Source organism: Perca flavescens, chromosome 3, assembly GCF_004354835.1.
Source record: "Perca flavescens isolate YP-PL-M2 chromosome 3, PFLA_1.0, whole genome shotgun sequence".
NCBI classification, from domain to species: Eukaryota; Metazoa; Chordata; class Actinopteri; order Perciformes; family Percidae; genus Perca; species Perca flavescens.
The window spans coordinates 5,699,215-5,723,290 of NC_041333.1; the positions used below are offsets into that span (position 1 = coordinate 5,699,215).

The following is a 24,076-nucleotide window of genomic DNA, read 5'->3' on the forward strand; positions in this document are numbered from 1 at the left end:
AAATAAATAGTAAAGTAAAAATATCTGAAAAATCGACTTGAGTACCGTAACGAAGTATTTGTACTTCGTTACTTCCCATCTCTGGTGAGCATGGCATACCAATAGCTCAAGTCTGTGCTACAGTGACTGTAGCTAAAGCTAATTAGCAGCAAGATGCCTCCCTTCTCCATTGATGACTACTACAAACTCCTTCAGAAGATTGCAGTTCTGGAAACCAAAATTCACCGTGGAAGTGAACGGATCATGTGGAAATGACACCACTTTACCATGGACCCAAAACAATGGACAAAAGCATGCTAGCACCAGCAAGACTACAAAGAAACAGGAGGGCTGTGGAACGGGTAATAAATCAACAAGTGGTAGTCCTCCCTGGAACTATTTTGGTGCAAAGCATAAGAGTAAATCATTTTCCTGGGAAATGGGAGGACAACTAACGGGCAGGGCATAGCACCCTGAGATTTGTGATACGAACGACTGGCCTGCATTATCATCCAGGCAGAGCGCCTCTTCAACCCCTGTACTTAGTAGGACACAGCCGTTGACAGCTGCAAAAGGGAAAATTAGCAACAAAATGCTTCCTCAACAACAGGTGGGGAACAGATTTGCTCCTCTGCTGCAGGACCCTGGACATCCATTGATGACCTGGATTGCGTCTCATCGTCACACAGCACGGTAAGGACTGAGAGCAATTCAAAAAGTAAAAAGCTACAGGGAAAGCTAATGACTGGGCTGCAAACTCTGATTGTGGGTGACTCTGCTGTAAAAGATAAAAGCAGTAAAAACACCAAAAGACATGGTGTCTGACTCGGCCCAAAGAATCCCGGATATCGTGGCAGCACACCCAACTGTGAAGAACATTATACTGCATATAGGGTCACGATGTTGTAAAGCAACATTCTGAAGTGCTGAATCGTGACTTTATGGATCTGCTGAACACAGTCAGCTCCCTAAACGCGAAGGTGTTTATCAGTGTCCCTATACCGCCACTCAGAAGAGGAGCTGAGAAATTCAGCAGACTATTGGCACTGAACAAATGGCTTTCAACTACATGCACTGTCCATTCTCTGCAGTTCATTGACAATTTTTACATTTTCTGGGACTGCAGACATCTTTTTAAAGCAGATGGACTTTTCCTTAACAAGCCAGGGGTAAAGCTGTTCACCTCTAACGTACTTGACTTTCTGCGCTACACATCTGCTCCCTCAGCCAAGGACACGAGACAAGAGGAATCTAAACAAGAGGAAGACATAACAAAGCACGGCAGTGATTCACCACAGCCCTCACCTGAGCAAAGATTTTACCATGGGATACCACAGAGCAGAGACGAGAAATCTCAACCCCCCTTTTCATCCGTCCAACACCCCTCAAACCCCCTTACCAACCCTGATGCCTTTGAGGATCCATTGCTCTCACCTCTTTCCCCCATCCCCATGTTGGAGTTAACTGAGCAGACGAAGCAGCGGGTGGATGCTGGAACCAAGTATGCCACTCTTCCTCCTCCCATTGTTCGCCCCCGGCCAAAAGTAAAATGCCAGGCACCTCTGCCAGGATGACTGCTAACTCCTTGTCCCCAAACTGATAAGGATGCTTGTGTATGTAAGGAAGTGTTCTGTATTGGCCAGCAGATGGCGCCTTTGTTTTAATTTGAGTGCTCCTTTTCTGTTTGGCTTGCCCTAGCACAGAGTCTTTATGACCCTCCGCGGTCACCATAGGTCATATTCTCTTTTGTTTCCCAAAAGGTAAGCCATGTATCAGAGCACTGTAACATTGAAACGTTGATTTAAATCATAAATAAGTTGTTTGGTGCAACAATTTTGTATATTACACCTGTTTGAAGTTGCACTGTGTAGATGGTTGAACAGAATATGTGGGCAGTGTGAGCCAATGTTTAAGAAATCCACAGCTAATGCTAGTGGCTAGCTAAGTGTGTGTATGAGGCAAGCTAGCTTAATCCAGCATTTATGTTCTTCATGTTAAGCAGACACATGGAGCTAGCTGAGTAACTAGCGCTTAATGCTAAGAGGGGCAGCTAAGGTTTATTTTATACTGTGGTTTATGGGCCAGATTGTTGTTCTTAACTGGTTGTGTGAGATATTCTCTTTTGTTTCCCAAAAGGCTCAATAAATGAGAGGAGTTTTGCTTGTCTCAACCACCATTTGGACTCCTGTTTTCCTGTCCATGCCACGCGCCCTGGTATCTCCAACGTCCTAAATAAACGCAACGCAGAGTCAGACTTTTCTGGGGCCTGCGGCCTGACTGATAGGGTTACATGTACAAAATGCAGCAAGCATTAACTGATATGTGCCGGGTCCAGGCTGCACACCTAGTAGCACTCATGACTTTCCAAGACAAGCCCGGGCCCTGTGTATTAAATTCTTCCTCAATTTATGTTGTGATAGGTAATAGAAAAAGAATGGCGAATAAGCACTTAACTGCAAACTTAGCAAATTTAGCATCCATTCCTCGTCAGCCACAGCCTGTCCCAAAATATGAAAACGCACTAACACTAGCCCTACTTAACGGCACGTCTTTGGCGGGAAAATAATTTTTAATCAATGATGTTATTATTAAGCACAATCTTGATTTTATGTTTTTAACTGAAACTGGTTGGACCATAATAACAGTGCTGCTGTTCTCATTGAGTCAGCTCCCCCTAACTTCAGTTTTATGAGTGAGAATAGAGTGAATAAGAAAGGAGGTGGAGTTGCCATTTTGACTCATTCCAATGTACGCAAATGTCTATTATTCGAAATTTAGCTTCTTTTGAATATGTGGCTCTTTAGCTAGGTCCTCCCCTCGAGCTATACTTCTAAATATCTACAGGCCACCTAAATACTGTGCAACCTTCTTTGACAACTTTACTGAACTGCTGTCTATAATCTGTATTAACTTTGACTGTGTAATTATTGCTGGTGATTTTAACATTCATGTTGACAACCCCCAGGACCGAGGGACCAAAGAATTGTGTTGTATTTTTGAGAACTATGGACCGACTCAGCATGTGACAGAGCCCACACACAATAAGGGACACATTCTGGACTTGATTATCTCCAAGGGTCTCAACATTTCCAAGGTTGTGGTGACTGATGTTGTTTTCTCTGATCATTCCTGTGTTTTCTTTAACGGCACTATCTCGGCTCCCAAAATTGTCCAAACAAAGGTAATCAGAAAACGGTATATCACTGAAAACCCCAGTGAAACATTCGTTCAGCTTTTCTCCTCCACAGCCGACCTCACTGGGGTCTCAGTCACTGAGCTTGTAGATCATTTCAACTGTAAAATTACAAATGTTATTGATGCTATTGCTCCCACTAAGACCACAGCTATCTCTGGTAAGAAAAGATCTCCATGAAAAACTTTTATAGTGGTGAGAACAGAAAAAAGAGAGTGTCGAAAAGCTGAACGCAGATGGCGAAAAACTAATCTTCAGGTCCATTATAACACCTATAAAGAGAGACTTCACATTTATAATTTGGAACTAAAGAATGCAAGACGGTCCTTCTCTGACATTATCACCAGAAACAATAATAATTCACGTGCTTTGTTTGCTACTGTCGATAGGTTAACAAACCCTCCAGTACCAGTAGCATCTGAACTGTTGTCTACCAAAGGCTTGCAATGACTTGGCCTCCCTTTTAAAAGACAAAATTCAGAAAATTAGACAAACAGTCAGTGCCTTCATATCAAGTACAGGATATGTGTTGTCACAGTGTTCAGGCAAAACTAATTCCAATATGACACAATTTCATACGATCAACCGTAAAAACCTGGAGGACATTATACAACATCTGAAAACCTCCTGTTGCCTTGATATTCTACCAACGGGTGTTTTCAAAAATGTGTTGAATTGTTTGGCTTCTGATCTTCTACAGACTGTAGACACATCTCTTCTCTCAGCTATCTTCACACAGGCCCTAAAAACTGCAGTAATCAAGCCACTCTTAAAAAAGAACAATCTAGATACATCACTAATGAGCAACTATAGGTTGATCAAACCTTCCATTTTTAAGTAAAATCATTGAAAAAGCGTTTTTTCAACAACTCAACCTTTTCTTGTCACTAAACAACAGTTTTGATGCCTTCCAGTCAGGTTTTCAACCACACCACAGCACTGAGACAGCTCTTGTTAAAGTCTTTCATGACATCCACTTAAACACAGATAGTGGCAAAATTTCAGTCTTAGTATTACTTGATCTCAGTGCTGCATTTGATACGGTCGACCATGACATATTACTAGACCGATTGGAAAACTGGGTTGGCCTTTCTGGCTCAGTACTAAAGTGGTTTGAATCCTATTTAAAGAATAGGGACTACTTTGTGTCTATAGTTAATTATACATCTGAGCATACTAAGGCTGGACCCGAATATTCGAATATTCGTTCGATGGGTTGGTATTCGATTTGAATTTGCGGAAATGGAAAACTGTTTTGCGTTTTTCCGTTGTGATTCGGCCAGAAACTTCAACATTGTGAGGCGAAGAGATCGTTTTGGAATATAAAGCTTGGATATTACATTTCCTTTAACTCTTGGGGATTTATGAAAATCAAGTTTTGGTCAAAATACCACTTTGTTGCTGAAATGACAACAAAAACAGGTATGCATGCACTCTCGGCTGCGCAGATTACGGCTGAATTGTTTTATTTTCTGTTACTTTGTAACAGTTGTGTACATGGCTGTATATTTTAAAGATTTAATGCTTTAAAGTTATAAAAACGCTCATGAGTGGAAGTTTTATCGAGGTTACAGCGACGCCCCAGTCACAAAGTGTCCCGATGACGGGACGGTGATCCTTGAGAGGTTAAAAGTTTATTAATTCTGAACGCGTCTGGCCTGTCTATCTATATTGCACCAAATATGACACTGCACTCCCTTGTGAAGTCGTTTGGATGAAAGGTTCTCAAAATAATCAAAATGCAAACAAACAGACACTTAGAGATTCCTGCCTTTATTAGAGATAATATGTTCAGCCCCCTCTCTCCGAAGCTTCGAATATTCGATGCTCATTACTATCGAAGCTTCGAAGCTCAAAAAATGGTATTCGGACCAGCCCTAGAGCATACAAATATGACGTGCGGAGTTCCCCAAGGCTCTGTTATGGGGCCTCTTCTGTTCGGCTCAGATTATGGAAAACAACAAAATAACTTACCATAGTTATGCGGATGACACACACATTTACATAACCTTATCACCAGGGGACTAAATTCCAATACAACAACTGAGTATGTGCATTGAACAAATTAACGAATGGATGTGCCAGAACTTTCTTAAATTAAATGAAGAAAAAACTGAGGTGGTTGTTTTTGGAGAAAAAGAGGAACAATTAAAAGTCAGCACTCAGCCTTGACAACAATGTTAAAAACAACAGACAAAGCCAGAAATCTTGGTGTAGTCATGGACTCACCTGAGTTTTAACAACCACATTAAGACAATTACAAAATCAACCTATTTCCACCTTAAAAATATATCAAGGGTTGAAGGACTTATGTCTCAGCAGGATTTGGAAAAACTTGTCCATGCTTTTATTGTCAGTAGACTTGACTACTGTAACGGTGTCTTTACAGGTCTCCCTAAAAAATCAATCAGACAGCTGCAGCTGATTCAGAACGCTGCTGCTCGAGTCCTCACTAACACCAAGAAAGCAGATCACATCACTCCAGTACTGAAGTCTTTACACTGGCTTCCAGTGCCTCAAAGAATTGATTTCAAAATACTTTTGCTGGTTTATAAATCACTAAACGGTTTAGGGCCAAAATACATTTCTGATCTTTTACTACACTATGAACCACCCAGATCTCTCAGGTCGTCTGGGACAGGTCTGCTTGCGGTCCCCAGAGTCAGAACTAAACAGGGGGAAGCAGCGTTTAGTTTTTATGCTCCAAATATCTGGAACAAACTCCCAGAAAACTGCAGGTCTGCCTCAACTCTCAGTTCTTTTAAATCAAGGCTTAATATCTATCTTTGTGATGTTGCCTTTGTTTAAATAACTGTTCATTTCTTACACTGAAGTTGCATTGTTGAAACTATATGACAATCTGTATGTTTAACTGTTTTAACTGCTCTTTAATGTTTAATTTCTTATACTGCACTAACTTTTATTCTCTTATTTTATCTGTTTTTAATTTTTTTATGTAAAGCACTTTGAATTGCCCTATTGCTGAAATGTGCTATACAAATAAAGCTGCCTTGCCTTGCCTCGACTCTATTTGCCTTGTTTTTTTTTCCATTATGAAAATAAGTACCTGGTACTAGCTAACAGGTACTTATTTTGGTATCACCTCCGTCAAGGTTCCAAGCAAGCAGCTGAGGCGATACTAAAAGATGACATGAAAACCTGCAGAATACTGATTGGTCAGAGAATATTGTCACTAATCACATCATTGCTATCAACAGAGGGAGGTGCCTTGAAAAAAACTGCCATTTTTAAATAGTTTACCCAACAGTGTTCTTTTGAAACACAATTTGTCTTCTCTCTGTGGCAATAGCTACATGGCAAAAATCAAAAACAACATACCTTCAATATTCTGTGTGTGTCGCGTTAGGTCACGGCAGTTTCCTGCAGCATCGCTATGACGACCAGCCACGCTCTCCTCACGCATGAGGCGGTACTAAATTTGCAATGGAAAATGGAGGACGGGGCACCGCGGTCGAGTCCAGCCGAGCAGAGCTGGTACTAGCAATGGGTAAAAGCCATAAAACATTGTAGTCTGGTAATCACCAACAACAATGTAGTGAATCGATTCAAAAAGCCAACTGTTGGATAATATAATCTTCCATCGTCTTTGATATGGTTTTGAGAACAACAACGCAGATTCCCTTTAAATCAAACAAGAGTTCGCTGAAAATGGTATTAGTAAATTTAACAGCAATTAATCTGTTATTCCTACACCTTCTTTAAAGCACATTTACAACTTTTACTTAACTAAACTAACCTCAACAATATACCTCTCCAGTATCAGCTGTGCTGCTGTTGTATAGCAACAAGACACAGAAATAGCAAGAATTTTTATACCAAAGTCTGTGACTCTGTCTCGTTTTCTCTCTCTCTCTCTCTCTCTCTCTCTCTCTCTCTCTCTCTCTCTCTCTCTCTCTCTCTCTCTCTCTCTCTTGATGAAATGTATGCTGATTGCAAGCCTTATAGAGAGCAAAGCAGCTGCCTCTGATAAGCTGTTCATTGTAATCTGTGCCAGGTGACCAAAAAAAGTAGCATAAAGACTTCCAGATTCAGAGTGTGGATCCAGCACATTTTACACGGGATAGAAAATGGGTTTCAGGAGGTGTTTGCAGGGTGATGTGGAGGAGTGAACAGGATGACAGTTCAGCCAGCTCTACTCATGTAAATGAGTGTAATTAAATAAAAGTAGTTAGACTGGATCAATGCCCCATTATATTGCACATCTGGAAGTGAATGAAAGAGATGGAATGAATGAAAAACAACACAGAAATAAAGGTGTTCACCTTTTTGTATACAATTTGTAGTTTGGAATCAGTGCCATACATTGTACAGTATTCAGATAATGACCTAATGTATGTGTATGTAAAATGCTTTACATAAAACATTAAAGAGCAGTTAAAAATGAATAAAACATTTAAAATAGATAAAATACAAGAATAAAATGTACAGTACAGTATGATACAAGGTGTTAAGAATGCATCAGTTTCCATGTTGAGTCAAAACATCACTTGATGAAGACACATCCCTCCAGCTAATTTAACTTAAAAACATACACATGGGTACTAAAACTGGTTCAATTTTCAGTTCAAACTAGGACATAGCAGCGGCACAAGCTTGATATGAATTTAAATGAACCAACAGTTTCAAAACATCATGAAAAATACCTGTTTGATCATACATTGTAACCCCAAAGAATTAAACCAATCCATGTTGTTAATTCTGTCAGTTGTTAAATCTGCTGGACACATGTTGCATGACATTTTGAAAGTGTGTGACTGACATCTAGTGGAGGATATGGATCAGGACAAATAAGCATATAGTCCAAAACTACACTGTTTACATTTTTTTTTATCAAACAAAGAATCACCTATAATTAATCATGCCGGCCCTTTAAACAAAAATGTGGCAATCGGAGAAACTTTTTTTTTTTAAATATTACAAAAAGTTTTGTTTAATCAACTATTATTTTTCAAATGTTGCTATCATTTTCATAGGATATGTAAACAAAAACATTAACTATTAATGGGATATGAAAGGTTGACAGCACACGGACGCTGTTGCACACGTTAAGATGTTGACGTTTTTGAACATACGGTAGTTAAACTGTTGAGAACATGGATAACCTGCTATTATCACCACCCTTTCACGATGAAGCAGAGGTGGAGAGCTGTAACTTGACCTTGCCTCTTAATGGCTGAGGGACAATGGTGCCCCGTCCCACTGGCCCGCCTGCCCCTCTGTTGTTTCTATTTATAAAGTCCAAACACAGCGGTTACTCAGGGGTTCCAGCAAACACAAGGTGACAGTCAGAGAGTAGCAAAGGGTAAGACATTTGACTGCTATTGTTCCAGTTGTTCACTCTTTATTTACTTAATCACAGTCATTTGTGTTTTGAGAAAGTATTTTTTTTGCGCTCAACATGTAATCTCTCTTTGTATGTTAATGATAATTTATTCTACTGTATATTTTAGAATTTAAATTTAAAATGAAATGAACTGATATTAAGTATGCATTTGAATTATTTATGTCAGAACACAACTCACCACCTTCTCTGTTCTAGATAAAATGTTTTTTAAATTAGCCTTTTTTCATTTCATCGAACAAAAAAACGTTTTCACCTGACAGCAACAATAGTAAAGCTTTCAATTTGCCACAATATGGACCTAGAAATGTCACCTTCTATGTGTTATTTCTCTCTTAAGGTGAAGAGCAGAAAGATGACTGTGGGCCACCATAAGCACTGTGAGCAGTGTCACATTGTCCACTGTCAGGTTCCGGTACAGATCTCAGTCTCATGCATTATCATCAAGTGTCGTAAAAACTGTGGCGCCACCTTCCATATGTGCAAGCAAGAGGAGCACCAGCTTCTCTGCCCCAATGAGATGGTCCCCTGCATCAATGTCAACTATGGCTGTCCTCTTACAATGCTGCGCCACAGGCTGGCCAAACACCTGGAGGTCTGTCCCGCCAGTGTGGTCTGCTGCTCTCAAGAGTGGAACCGCTGGCCTGTTTCAGAAACTGATCTGACCTTCTACAAAAATGTTTCACAAAGCCCTGAAACTGAAGAAAACCTTGATGTTGCTTTGGCTCTCAGGGACCAAGAGCTGCTGTTTCGATCCATCAAAATGAAGAACATTTTTCCTGAGTTAATGTTGGAGGATCCTGCCCTTCAGGATGCTTCTGCTGCAGTCAACAGTACTACAGAGGAAGCAACATGTTCTTTAGATTGTGTTGAATCTACAGAAAATGGCTGCACAAGGATGGAGGAAAGAGAACTGAGCCAAGAGGAGAGGGATGCTTTGGCAATGAGCAGAGACATGGATGGTATTCAGAACTACAGCTCCTGGGAGAAAATATTCAACAAGGAGATGGAGGGATGCAAGCAAACTGTCAAAAACCTGAATAAGAGGGGGGAAAAGGGAAAAGCAAAGGAAGAGCAAGAATCATCAAACTTTCATGGTGAGAAAAGAAACTCACACCTGAGCCAAGAGAATGCTGCTGCCGCTCCAAGCATTGGTGGTGCAACGGGCCTTGCCCCATGGCAAGACGGGGTCCTTGAGAGGTTGAGCAAAGAATTCAACATTGGTGAATATAACATGTATTTGGTGCACAATGGGGCAATGTTGATTAACTTTGGCCAACTTGCTGCTTGCACCCCAAGAGAAAAGGATTTTGTTTATGGGAAGCTGGAGCCCATTGAAGTTCAAACTGTCCGCACATTTAATGTTCCTACCAGCTATCGAGCAAAGCAAAGTTATCTGAAAGACCCTTCACAAAAGGTCAAGACCAGTGCCAGTGTCAACACTGCAGATTTGGGTGTGTCAGTCGAGGATCTTCCGAAGTGTGATGAGGTTAGTGCCACACTCCTGCTCTCTCTGGAAAAGGAACTGAAAGGACATTTAATCTCAGAAAGTGTGGGGAGAGATGGTCTTTATGTAGATATAGGAACACAAACGTACAACTTTGCCTCTGCTCCGTTTGAAAGAGATGCATCGCTTGCTGACTTAATTGCAGACAAACCTCATGGGCTTCATGTACATGTCGAAGCCGAATGTGTCACCAGAAGACACAACAGAATCAGTTCAGCCTTCAGCTACATGTGTGGCCACTTCTTTCGCCGTGATGAATGCCGCTCTCATTTCAGGAATGTGCACTCTGACATACAGGCCTCTCTCAGCGGCTGGTTCCAACAGCGCTGTCCCTTAGCATACCTCGGCTGTACTTTCACCAAGACAAGGTTTCACCCTGCAGGTCATCAGGCTACAATCAAATATTGTCAAGATGTCAGCGCCTTTGTCCTCCAGCCAGAAGTGCCTTCACTGCTCTGTCAAGGAGGGAAAACCTCGAGCTCTCAGAGAAATGGTGCACATAATCTGGATCCCCTGAGCAGCCTGCCCCTGGAGATCCTTCAGTACATTGCTACTTACCTTGACAGTTTCACATTATCTCAGCTGTCCCAAGCCTCCCGTCTGATGAGAGAAGTGTGTGTCGCATTGTTGCAGGAGAGAGGGATGGTATCCCTCAAGTGGGAGAAAAAGAAATATTCCCATGGGGGAAGTTCCTGGAAATGTCAAAAGAAAGCAAGTATCCTTAATATATACATGACTGAATCAATTCTGTCAACTAAACTACAGAGAATTATAACATTATTATATTTATTTGACTGATTGAGTGCTAACATTCCATCTTATATATTATTTTGATCACAACCTTGTGCACAGTGAAGGGAAAGTTTAAACAAGGCCAAACTTCTGTATCAGTTTACCTTTAGTGTCTGGCACCATTCTGTTTACTGTCATTGGAAAATGTCAGTCATTCGTACAGCATGACAGCTGTTGCATTGTAAACACTCTCCAGGCTCTCCGTAGTTCTTTCTAACAATATTACAAACTCAATCACAGCCATGTTGGCAACAGTTAATGGGTTCCTACTAAAGCAGCCACCAGAGATTTGTTACGTTTTTCTGTGTCCTTATTAAACAGCTTCTATTGGGGTCAGGCACCATGAGGAAGTGTTTGGGAAAAGAACATTTTGTTGTCCAAGCAATAGTCTAGAAACAAGACCTAAACTATAATTTAGTTTAGTTTGTTGGTTGCAATGTGCTGATTTTGTTCCACAGTTTAAAATGTATTTTAAAAATCAACTATATATGCTAACTGGGTGGTAGCTTCCATAATTTATATTATAATTTATAATATTATATAATAAATAATTTAAATAATGTTTCTGTATTTGATTGTTGACTGTATAAAGATTCAGGAAAAAATACAGAGTGAGGGGGCTTCAACCCAGGGATGCTTTGTTTAGATAAGAACACTAAGCCATACCTTAGACCCCATTACTCAGTCTGCTTGGCGACAAGGATGCCTAGTGGTCTGAGCCTCGAGGACGATCTCAGCTGCCTTGATTTTTGGAGATTATCCAAATCCTGTCTGGAATTATGAGCGCTGTTACTATATAACGATGACATTTTAAGTGATTCAGACTCCTGACCACTGCGCTATGGCTATTTAAATTCATCATCTTGCTGTAGTGCCATCAAATGGGCAGGGTTACTTAAGGTAGATGAGGTCATTAACTAAACTACAAGAATTTGGCAACTAGGAAGGCATAGGAGAAAATAATAAACAAATTAAAATCTTTTGTCGGCTCATACAAATATTTTATGTATTAAAACTTGGTGAAAATAGGATGAAAGAAAAATATGTAAAATGGCAGACAATTTCTTTAGGCAGGTGGAAACCTTTCAATAGTTTTTTCACAGTGATTAACCAAAGCCTAAATGTAGAGTAGATTACCACATAGCACATAGTTATGCTAAACTAACTAACTAACTATCGTTTGGCTAAGTTTCCATCAATTCTTTTAAAAATCTGTTCAGTATTGTCATTTTTCAGATATCCCACTGACAAACAATCCTACATATGTGTTGATAAATATAACCTCTCTGCTGGAGGTAATAAAAGATATGAATGCATACGTGTGTATTTTTATATTTACACTCTCAGTACTGCAGTGATCATGAGACAAAGAGCATGCCGATGATATCAGTGATGTAGAATGACATGAGGCCTCACAGCCAGTAAACACAGTGCTACCATAACAAGTTAGAAGTGATCATTCATGGAAACAAGATGCTGATAAGACTTGGAAGGCAACAGCTGGGTATTTGCTCCTCAATGAAGGGCATTTGTAGTGGATAGATACAGAAATAACGTTACGTCCTGTCATGTGATAAAAATACTGATCGATACTTGACAGAAGCCTCCTACACCAACTCCAGCTCTGTCTGTGTTTTACAGGTTTGGGAGTTCAGCTCTGTGTTTTCTTCTGTGGACAAATGGAGCTTCAGCAACACTCCTTCCATGTCAGATCACTTGAAAACCTGCTCCTTCTACGAGAGAGAGGAGCACACTGAGCCAGTGGCTTTAGCCTGCCTGGAAGAGGTCAGAGACAAACATGGAGAAGTAAAGCATAAAAGATAATGCTCATAGTCCCAGAGCTCAGTGGGCGGACCACAACAAGAGCGATGCCGCGTTTAGAATCCCTCACATGCAAAATGTATGCTCTGCATATACAGCTACTGTATAGGAGGAACAAAAAGGGATTTAGAGCCGCTGTGTGCTAAAGCCCTGCAGACATATACTATAGACTACCTTTGAAGAATTCACGTGGGCATAAATTGCAATTTCTATAGGTTTTGATGTGATATACTTTAACTATTTTCTTGGAATGTCTCCTCAAAGCTGTAATGGGCAAATGCTTAAAGATGGATCTATTTATGCAGTGTTTTTAAGAGTTGATTGAAACTTAAATAATCCCTATAAGGACACTAAATGCACACCTGTATTTGTATGGTGTTTAAGAGGATTTCTCATTTTCTGGGATATCAGATCATTTGCCTTTGTTTATCTAAGCTGACTAGTTTTTTTGATCCATCTCATTTCATTCTTGTGGTGAAAGGCAATTTGTCTAAGAAACTAGGGCAGTTGGTGTTGTTGATTGTTTTCAACATGACAAGACTGACATCTACTGGGGAGGAACTGAAGTACCTCATCTGTGTGGAGTCGTGACATATCTTGCATACACACACGCACACACACTAACACAAGTTTGGTATTTGAATGCTGAGCACAATATCACATGTCCTATGTGTCATATTTGATAAGGCACAGCAGCACATGTTACTGATGATGACAACTTTGTTTCTAATTTAGACTTCTAGGTCTTTAAAATGAGAGATTGTCTACGTGTGTGTACTGTATAATAAATCTGACTTGCAGTTGGCCTCATTTATTTGACAGCATCATAGTCATAGGAATAAAAAGGTCTTTAAAAGCTTGTTTTTATCAACCACAGACTTTACATAACAGAAAAGGTGTACAAGTAACAAGTAGTCATTAACTACAGCATCTCAGACACTTCAGGGTTTCGTAGTTTGTTGATCACCTCCGATAGCATTTTGTTGCACAGGGCTGCATACGGATTGAGAGCCACAGCCTGTTGTCGAGCAAATTCACTTCCAAGAGCAGCTGCTTTCTCAAAATCTGCTCTGGCTTCATCAACCTGGCATGCTAATCTACGTAAAAGGCCTCTTTGCACCAGTGATTGGCAGGCAGTTCGTCCAGTGCCGCCGCTCAGCGAGATGGCTCGGTCCAAGTCCCCCAGTGCTCCTGAAAGGAGAGAAGAGCACTGTGAGGCACACACATGTCTTGAAAGTTTCCAATTTGTAATGTGTTACAGGCTACTCAAGCTGGGTCTCTGCAATATTCTGAAATATACAGTATCTTATATAAAGAATAATAGTCATAGCTAAAATTTCTTTGAATTAGTTTGGCACCAAGTATTGTAGAATTACAGTCAAATACAAAAAAAGTATTTACAGTAATTATCGTACTAATATTATCATACTAAATTGACTATAACCTTTCAATCTGATGTTTTTCATTTATCCAAAAAAATACAGCAATACAACAAAGTGTTAAACAATGGCATTTTCAGATGAATATAGTACTAAAGTAATATTTTTATATTCTTTAATGCAGCAGTGATTCAGCCAATGCGCAGTTCATTTCACATGTTCTGTATATTATTTTAATTAGAAGTGTAGGTGTTTTGTTCAGCATATTCAGAAGATCTTGTTAGTCAGCATGAACAACAACTGGCACCACGTTACACACTAATTGAAAAGCACCTCCCTTAGATAGAATCTCCAATTTTAGAAAAAAAAGATGCATGTAAAAGGATTACAGTAGTGAGTACATGGTGTGATTGACAAAGTGATCATTTGCAAGTAAATTTAAAAACACCACAGCTGTACTCACATGTGCCAAAGATGTTTGATATAGAGCTGCAAATGGTAATCAATTATTTGGCAACCAATACATTACTCTGCAACTATTTTGATAAACGATGATTGGTTTCAGTCATAAAACAACAACATTTCTGATTCCAGCTTCTTAAATGTGAATATTTTCTAGTTTCTTTACTCCTCTGTGGCAGTAAACTGAATATATTTGAGTTGTGGAAATTTGAGGATGTCATCTTGGGCTTTGGGAAACACTGATCCACAATGGATTGGCAAACAACCAATGGATTAATCCATAAAATAACTAATAGATTACTTTATAATGACAATAATTGTTGGTTGCAGCCCTAGTTAATAACCTTATGAATAAAAATGACAAGGGTTATAACAAACACATTGGCTATAACTTATTACATTTGTCAATATTGTAAAGACAATGTTACTAATGCACTGAATGTACAAAATACAAGGGACACAAGGAATCCCTTTAGACGATTCAGATATGACTTGCACAAAATCCCTGTAATTCTGTACATTCAATATGTAATTCTATACAACCATGCCCTCCTGTGAAAGACAGCACACACAACAAACCTAACACAAGACAAACTCAGAGTCTCTACAGTAACATTGTTGACAAAGCATTAGATAGACAAAGCTCTGATATGATGTCATGCTGGCCCGAGACTCAACCGTCTCATATGTTGGCACACTGCGGTGTATATGGAAAGGGTTACTATTGAGTCTGTGGCATGTACCTGCTGTGTTCCCCTGTAGCCGCAGGGCCTGTGCCCGGTTGTTATAGGCTGAGGCTCGCTGAGGCAGGATCTGGATTGCCTGGCTAAACAGTTGAAGTGCAGCTTGCAAATCCCCAGCCTCTGCTGCCGAGACACCCTGCATCTCCAACTCTTTCACTCGCTTCAGCAACTCTGTGTCAAAGCCACTGTCTGGCAGGGGGAGATAAATAGGTTGAAAAAGCACTCAAACTCAATTGACAGGTACCATAGCCAGGAAAACACAGTAATGTCACCCAGTACTCAATTTTATTTTTTTAGTCCTGGAATGGAATGTGTAAAAATGTTTGATACGCTATGAAATGTAAAAAGCTGTGATATGATATGTAGAGACACATCAAGTCAGAAGCTCATGCTCACCATCATCAATTAATTCCTCCTCTTGGTTCAGACCAGGGATATCTCCAAAGGGGATGGTGGGGTGGAATATAGCCTGGAGTACAGCTCGGTCATGTGCTGAGGCCATCTTACGGTTTTCTGTAAAGAAAGCAAAGACAGAAAGCATGACAAATAAATTACAACTGGGTGGAGAATTCTTCCTGCCCTTACTTCAGCCATTTCCACCAGCCAATCAAAAAAGGGGGCGGAAGCGGAGGTGGACTTTGAGATTTGCCTGCACTTAGCACATCTGTATTTGGTTAAGTCGAAAAATGCAGGCCAACACGCTGCAGAGCTGCTGGTATAACAGAAAATGCCTACCATTTTCCAGAAATATACTATCTGATGATTCTACTTAGCGTAAAGTGATGAAAACGTTTTAGTATTATTTCCTAACCTCATAAGAATTGTAGTTAAACAAATACTTTGTTTAAAAAATGAGATGCTCAGATTTTCCTGTGCAGTACATATCCATTTAAGCAGAAAATATGGACAGAAAACTTTCAGTTTATCAGAAACATGTAAACACAAGTAAACATTTATGTGAAAACCAGTGACTGTAGGTTAAACAAGCAACTCTCTAAGAGTGTGTAAGCAAAGAGAACCAGGACCACAAATTATCTGGCTGATTTGAGGTTACAATGTGATAAAGTTACACAATTGGTGCATCAAATGTTGGGAGTTTCCCCATTGGCCATTACCTGTTTTTTTTTTCTGCTAGATCCACCATTTGAGAACCCTGTCACCTAATGGATGAAATATAGATTTTGACTTGAAGTGTTATCTGTATTCTGTTTAGACAACATAGTTTAGTTGTTTATGATCATCTAGAGCTAGTGTTTAAAAGTAAAGTAGTTCATTTTGTCAGGTAGGAAATATCAATATAGACTACTAACTCCTATAAATGTGGTTAAAATTAAAGTAGGTCATTTTGTCAGGTAGGAAATGTATATTAGAATGGTCTGCCTCCTCGATAAATGTAGTTAAAATGAAGGTAGCTCATTCTGTCAGACAGGAAATCTCTATCAGAATGGCCTACCTCCTCTATAGAGGTATTACAAGGAGGGTAACTCATTCTGTCAGGAAGGAAATGTCAATCAAAATGGTCTACCTCCTCCATAAATGTGGTTAAAAGGAGGGTAGCTCATTCTCAGGTAAATGTCTATCAGAATGGACTACTTACTCTATTTATGTAATAAAAAGTATGGTAGGTCATTCAGTCAGGAAGTGAATATCTATCAGAATGCACTACTTCCTCTTGTAAATTAGTTAAAAATAGGGTAAGTCATTCTGTCAGGTACGAAATATCTATAAGAATGCCTCTACTTCCTCTATTAATGTAATTAAAACTAGGGTAGCTCATTTTGTCAGGTAGGAAATGTCTATCAGAATGGACCAATTACTCTATACATGTAATTAAAAGTATGTTAGCTCATTCCGTCAGGTACGAAATATCTATCAGAATGTATTACTTCATCCATAAATGTAGGTAAAAGTAGGAAAGCTAATTATGATGGGTAGGAAATATCTATCAGAATGGACTACTTTCTAATAAATGTGGTTAAAAGTAGGGTAGCTCATTATGACAGGTAGGAAATATCAATTAGAATATGAGATCGTATTCTGAACAAGCCGCCATGACAGTCTGTCTTTGAATTTCCGGAGAAACAAGACCCACGTGGCGCGTTCATCCAATCAGCTGCTGGTTTTCATTTTTGGGCAACAATACAGATTAGCGCCGCATGCTGTTATGGAGACGTATTACGTCTCGTCGCTTTGGTGTGTTCCGAAGCACTTTTTTGACCAATTTGGGTAGACTGACAGCCCAACTGCCTTTTCTGCCGATGTTTGGCCTTCGGCTCTGTGTGTCTGGGCTTTAACAGTTCAGCTTGTTTGCTCTCTAACGGCTGCCTGGTGTTTGTCCTCTTCTACCCCCACACCCGGTGATCTCTTTCATCTCTGTCCACACCTCCCTCATATTGTTCTGTTGCAGACTGGCCCTTCAGCTTCCTCCTGTAGGAGTTTTTACACTCCCTCAGTAAATGCCGCAGTTTGGGCTGTACTTCCCTCAGCTCCTGTCTGTCCCATGACCTGAAAGCTTTCTTCTTCTCATTAAGAAGGACTTTCAGGTCACTGGTGAGCCATTGCATCCTTGGCATTTGCATACAGGAGGTCCAGAGTTTTATTGTCTCTTGTGGGGCAGTTAATATATTGTTGAAACTCCGGGAGGGAGGAAAATCCCCAATGATAACCATGAAGGCATTGGGCTGCTGCGTCGGACGTTGTGAGACAGTGGTTTGAATGACGTCGGCAGCTGCCTCCGCATCAACAGATGGTGGAATGTAAACAGCGATCTCTATGGCGGACGTAAACTCCCCCGGTAAATACATGGATTTCTCGGCAACGTCATCACTGCTTGCACACGCAACCGGGAGGCAGAAAGAAGACGTGTTTCGTGTAGCTAGTAGTAGTAGCATAGTGGAAGTCAAGATGCCAAGGAGTTGTTGCGTGGTTAATTGTACAAACAGAGCCAGTGATGGGTGCCTGATGTTTAACATACTTAGGGGGAAGCAAGCTTTTGCCAAAAACCGACGGAGGTTATGGCTTCAAGCCATAAGAAGGGCAGATTGGGGTCAGAGTCGCGTTTTTTTGCTAACGTTAGCGCAACAGCGTTAGCCTAGCCTGCTAGGTAAATATTACAACTGCCTTTGGAGTTTCTTATATCTGCATCCACGTTGTCAACATAAGTTAGTGCTCCTTTTGTACCATCATTTTATTGAATGAAATATTAAGCTTCGCTCCTACGAGATGGGTGGGTTTTTGTTACATTACACACAAAGCTAACTGGCTATAGTTAGCCTGTACGTATGCTAGCGGACATTAGCTAACATTGCCGAGACAGCAGCAGTAGAGTTTCGGCGAGCTAACCACAACAGTCGCCCACAATCAACCTCTGCTGCTAAAAACAGTCAACCTGCAGTGATTGTTTTAAATGGAGACACACATATCGTACCTTTTCCTGGAAATCCTGGCCATTATTTTAAAGCATTTTAGGCTATTACATTAGCCTAAAATGATAATTATAGCTATACATATATATCACAGTAACACTGAAAAATTAAAGACGGACAAACAGATCTAACTAAAATCACGTTTTATTTATATACAAACAATAAGGAAAGCTTCAATAGCCTACTTAAAGGAATGCGCCGCCGTTTGTTGAAATAGGGTTATTCACCGTCTCCTCTATATTTATATAGGTGGGCAAACGCATTTTTTGTCTCACTGCATGCATTGCCTTAGTCCGGCAGCCCCTAGCTAGCTGAGCTTAGCGTAGTGAATGGAATCTTTTGTTTCCGTTAGCATGTCATGAGTAAAAGTGACCCAACAACAACAAAAACAAAACCTAATTACTTCTTGTGGCCTGCCAAATAGCAATGCAGATTAAGACTAGACGATTTCCTAGGCTAGGATATTGATTTGGGACTCTATTCGGTGGAAGCACAGCCGAAGCACTGCTACTCGGGCACATAAAATACACATACACATCAGGAGCTGCTGCAACAGGCTACCGCACAACACAGCGCCATCTTGCACTGTAAATAAATGTATTTTAAGGTAGAGTAGCTCCTTCTCTCAGGTGGGGAATTTCCATCAGAATGGACTACTTCCTCTATAAATGTAGTTAAAGTTAGAGTAGTTAAAGTGAGGTAGTTCAATATAACAGGTGGGAAATTTCCATCAGAATGGAGTATTTCCTCTATAAAGTCGTTAAAAGTAGGGTAGCTCATTATGACAGGTAGAAAATATCTATCAGAATGGACTACTTCCTCTCTAAATGTAGTTAAAAGTAGGGTGGCTTATTCTGTCAGGTAGGAAATATCTATCAGAATGGATTACTTCCTCTATTATGTAATTAAAGTGAGGTAGTTCATTATAGCAGGTGGGGAATATCCATCAGAATGGACTACTTCCTCTATAATGTGGTTAAAAGTAGAGTAGCTCATTATGACAGGTAGGAAATATCTATCAGAATGGATTACTTCCTCTATAAATGTAGTCAACATAGAGTTGCTGTTATGGTTGGGACCAGCTGGCTGTGAGTTTCTGTCTATTTTTCTCTGCTGTTAGTATTTTTTGTTGCTCTGCCTCTCTCTCCTTGTGTCTCTTTTGCTTTCCCTCCTCCCCTACTGCCTACTCCCTGCTTTCCTCCTCCCCTCCTGCCTACTGCTGACCAGCTGACTACACACACCTGCTGCCAATCACCCATCACTGCTCTCCCGCCGCTCACACCTGCCAGCAATCTACAATCAAGCACAGTACTTCAACCCCGGCCCAACGGATCATCTCCGCTCAATTGTTGCCTCATCTTCTCTGGTGACACTCCATGTCCTCCGCGGCTTCCCAGCCCCGGTTTCCCCGCGTCTCCCTGAGCTCCCTGGTCGTCCTAGATTTTTCCCTTGAGCCCCTGCCATCCTAGTTTCTTCTCCTGCGTTCCTCACCATCCTAGGTTTTCCCTTTTTGTCCCTCACCTTCCTAGTTTTTTCTCCCGTACTCCTCCCTCCTTGTTTGATTTAATAAAGTCTTTGTTCACCTTTGGAGCATTGCATTTGAGTCCGTTCTGTCCATCGTAACAGTTGTTAGGAAATATCCATCAGAATGCACTACTCCATCCATAAATGTGGTTAAAAGTAGAGTAACTTATTCTGTCAGGAAGGAATTATGTATCATAAGGGACAACTTCCTCTATAAATGTAGTTAGAGTGGCTCCTTCTCCCAGGTGGGGAATATCCATCAAAATGGACTACTTCCTCTATAAAAAGGTGGTTAGAAGTAGGTTAGCTAATTCTGTCAGGTAGTAAACAACTATCAGAATGCACTTCTTCATTCATTAATGTAGTTATTAGTAGGGTAGCTCATTATGAAAGGTATAAAATAGATAGAAATAAATAGATTACTTCCAATATAAATGTAGCCAAAGGTAGAGTAGATCTTGCTGTCATGTGGGAATTATCCATCAGAATGGACTACTTCCTCTATAAATATGGTTAAAAGTAGTGTAGCTCATTTTGTCAGGTGGGAAATATATATCAGAATGCATTACTTCATCCAACAATGTAGTTAAAAGTAGGGTAGCTCATTATGACAGGTGGGAAATATATATAACAATGCACTACTTTAGCCATATTATTGTAGCTCATTATGTCAGGTGGGAAATATCTATCAGAATGGATTACTTCCTCTATAACTGTGGTTAAAAGTAGGGAAGCTCATAATGACAGTTAGGAAATATATATGAGAATGGACTACTTCCTCTATGAATGTAGTTAAAGGTAGAGAATCTCATTCTGTCAGGTGGGAAATATCCCATCAGAATGGACTACTTCCTTTATAAATGTGGTTAAAAGTAGGGTAGTTCATTCTGTAAGATGGGAAATATATATCAGAGTGCCTTACTCTATAAATGTGGTTAGAAGTAGAGTAGCTCATTCTGTCAGGTGCAAAATATCTATCAGTTTGTACGTCTTCCTCTATAAATGTAGTTTAAAGGTGCTCTAAGTGATGTGACGCGTTTTTTAGAGTACAACATTTTTCACCTTTCCCAGAAGCCCCAATATGAAAACGAAAAAATTAGCTATTTGCGTGATCACTGATAGAGGTAGAGATGGAGCCGGAACTGGCACAACAAAGCCAGGGCAGGAATGCGTTTCTATCTTGGAAATTCAAACAGCATATATTATTCCCCCAAGTTATGACATCAGTCAATATGCCATTCTTTTCACCAAACCAAAGTATTCTCATTCCACAGAAAGAAATATACAAATCTAACTAAAATCATTGGTTCTGTGATGATTTAACTACTATTTGGCGATCAACAGGCTCAGAACTTCAATAGAATTTTAGACTACTCTCAAAATTCGGAAAAACATTCTGGATATTTAGCATCATGGCACACTTACACACACACATGATCTTAGTAATTTGAATGAGTTTGGAACAACCAACCAACGGTTACCAACGGACTTCAAAGCTGCTCATCATTGTCTGTGGTAAGTGACAGTGACTTTAGTGAATACCGGTAGGTTTGCCCCAGCGTTTTAGGAAAAGAATGGTAATATGGATATAGTAATGGTAATTAACTGAAAGGACCACGCCAGTCTTCAAACATGGATAACACCAAACACCACGAGGATAAGGACAGCCAAGGTGCAAAGGAGGCAGAAGGTGTAAAAAAATAACAGATGTCATCAACAACCAGATGATCAATCCTTTCACATATGAAGAACAGGAGCTGATCAACATTTCAACAGGCCACAAAGTCACATCTGCTGACTTGACTTGCGCTCGTGAAAAAGGATTGGAGGCACTGGCTGCAGCAAGAAGAACAGACAGTGAGAAAGTAGCCTAAATTAAACTTTCAACCTTCACAGCAAAGACAAAGAAGTCAATGTCCATGGCATTCAAAACCAAAAAGGTCTATGAGGAGGAGAGTGCAGTTGTGTCGAACCTGTACTTTGTTCAGGACTTAGAGGAAGACAGGAAGTGTTTGGCCCTGAATGGACAAGTTGCCCAGCCTCCCTGTTTGAGCCAGACCCGTCCCTTGACCAAAGTCAAATCAAGACAGCCCTTGGCAGCTCATGGGGGGGAAGTGCACAATGCCGCCGTCTGACAAGCCTGTTGTAATGGTAGTAGATACCATGGCGTTCATTCAACGTTACCAACCTCTTTGGAGCAGCACCTTCCATGAACTGCAAGGAAAATACCTGAGGCAGCTCCTTGGAATTCTCCCAGACAAGTGTGACTGCATCCACTTTGTAGGTGATCGATATGATGTCTCCCCTGCTGAAAGTCTGAAAGGTGAGGAACGAGAGAAGAGGATGAAGACCTGCCCCAGCAAAATGGAGTACAAGCCACATGATACTCTCCCTATACCTGAATGGAAAGGCTTCATTCACAATCCACTGAATAAAGCCAATCTGTCTGACCTACATGGGGGAAGCATGGGCAGCTCAGAACAAGTAACTTCCTGCAGGATATTATTATTATTAGAATTATTATTCTTGGTGGAATCTTTTGGGATCCTGGTCGCATTGTGCTCTTGTCAGTGGATTGTCAGGTTGAACTTCCAGAACTTTCCTGTGAGAAACATCAGGAGGCAGATACCAGAATGTTTGCTCACATTGCATACTCAGTACAAATCAAATTCTGCACCACAAACGGGCTGTAGTGGTTGCGACTGACACAGATGTGAACATGATGTGCATGTGACCCTGAGGAAAGCCTGGATGTTCAGGAAGAGGTTATAACAGCAGCACGGTGGTGTCACTCTATGACAGGAGTGACTTTGGTGGTACTCTAGATGCCCATCTCTTTGTGAGCATCAAAAGAGACATGCGTTGCCTTCCACCAACTGAAGATGCCTTCCTATTACACCTTCGCCGAGCCCTGCATCAGTTGGCTGTGTGTAAGCGGGCACACATGGTTCAGCCAACCTACCCAGCTGTCACTGATTTTGGGAGACAACTTGTCAATGGCAAACTGGTGGCAACCATGATGCTGAAAGATACAAAACCTTCTGAACTCAAACACAGCAAATACTGCCGCTGCAAGAAAAGCATGTGTGCTCCTGTGCAAGAGCCAATGTGAAGTGTGGCATTGCATGTCTCTGCACCGGGGACCCCAACAGATGTTCAAGCATTGAACTTGCGCTTGAAGACAGGGACACGTAAGTAGGCCGCGTGTGTGTGTGTGTGTGTGTGTGTGTGTGTGCGCGCATCTTTTATCGCGCTGCTGTATAACCCACCCTGCCGGTCTTGTTTGCTGTCTCCTCAGGTGGTGAGGGTGAAGGTCTGTCCCCAGAGCAGTATCTGCAGTGTGCCACCCTCCTGATTATCCCACCTGTAAGGGACCTGCTCCTAGTTGATTAAGTTATGTTAAATTATTTTGTTCTGTTAAAGTTGTAATAGAATAATGAAAGTAAGTAATTTTGCTGTATTATATTTCTTGTGTGACACATTTCCATTGGGATAACAGGGTTATGTTGAAATTAAAAAGATGCCTAGGCCATGATGTTTAATAATGTGGACATTAACAACCATGTTAAATATCCAGTATGTCTTTCGGAATTTTGAGAGTAGCCTAAAATTCTATTGATCGCCAGCTAGTATTGAAATCATCCCTGATCCATTGATTTTGGCTGGATTTTGATTGCCGTTGAAGTAAAGATAATTTTTTTGCATTAAATTGATGCAGATTGACAGCCTACCAATCCACTGAGGATTTGAAGAAAAAAATTATTTTTCATATTTTTCTGATAAAAAATAAAAGGTGCATACACTAAAATGGCCACAATTTTGTTTTGAAATATTTCCGGCAGAGCACACCCTCCAATTATTGGTTCTAAGGGTCAAAGTTAACAGAAAA

General features: G+C 40.5%; 2 protein-coding genes across 2 annotated transcripts; one reads left to right on the top strand and one right to left on the bottom strand.

Moving 5' to 3' along the window:
* The first annotated feature begins 8,450 nt into the window (after positions 1–8,450).
* Positions 8,451–13,427, top strand: LOC114552675 (F-box only protein 40). The gene is made up of 3 exons (XM_028573657.1): positions 8,451–8,495; positions 8,875–10,752; positions 12,475–13,427. The coding sequence occupies exons 2-3, from the start codon at positions 8,890–8,892 to the stop codon at positions 12,655–12,657; spliced, it is 2,046 nt and encodes a 681-aa protein (XP_028429458.1). The 5' UTR covers positions 8,451–8,495; positions 8,875–8,889; the 3' UTR covers positions 12,658–13,427.
* A 24-nt stretch (positions 13,428–13,451) lies between these two features.
* On the bottom strand, positions 13,452–22,454 carry ttc36 (tetratricopeptide repeat domain 36). Its single transcript, XM_028573658.1, has 4 exons — positions 22,417–22,454; positions 15,635–15,751; positions 15,239–15,427; positions 13,452–13,845 (listed from the first exon to the last, which is right to left on the bottom strand). The coding sequence occupies exons 2-4, from the start codon at positions 15,738–15,740 to the stop codon at positions 13,577–13,579; spliced, it is 564 nt and encodes a 187-aa protein (XP_028429459.1). The 5' UTR covers positions 15,741–15,751; positions 22,417–22,454; the 3' UTR covers positions 13,452–13,576.
* Positions 22,455–24,076: the final 1,622 nt, after the last annotated feature.

Coding starts and splice junctions, on each gene's coding strand:
- LOC114552675 (XM_028573657.1), top strand. CDS start 8,890: ATGACTGTGGGCCACCATAAGCACTGTGAGCAGTGTCACATTGTCCAC. Junction 10,753..12,474: donor CCTGGAAATGTCAAAAGAAA/GCAAGTATCCTT, acceptor TGTGTTTTACAG/GTTTGGGAGTTCAGCTCTGT.
- ttc36 (XM_028573658.1), bottom strand. CDS start 15,740: ATGGCCTCAGCACATGACCGAGCTGTACTCCAGGCTATATTCCACCCC. Junction 15,428..15,634: donor GGAGGAATTAATTGATGATG/GTGAGCATGAGC, acceptor TCCCCCTGCCAG/ACAGTGGCTTTGACACAGAG. Junction 13,846..15,238: donor GCTACAGGGGAACACAGCAG/GTACATGCCACA, acceptor CTCTCCTTTCAG/GAGCACTGGGGGACTTGGAC.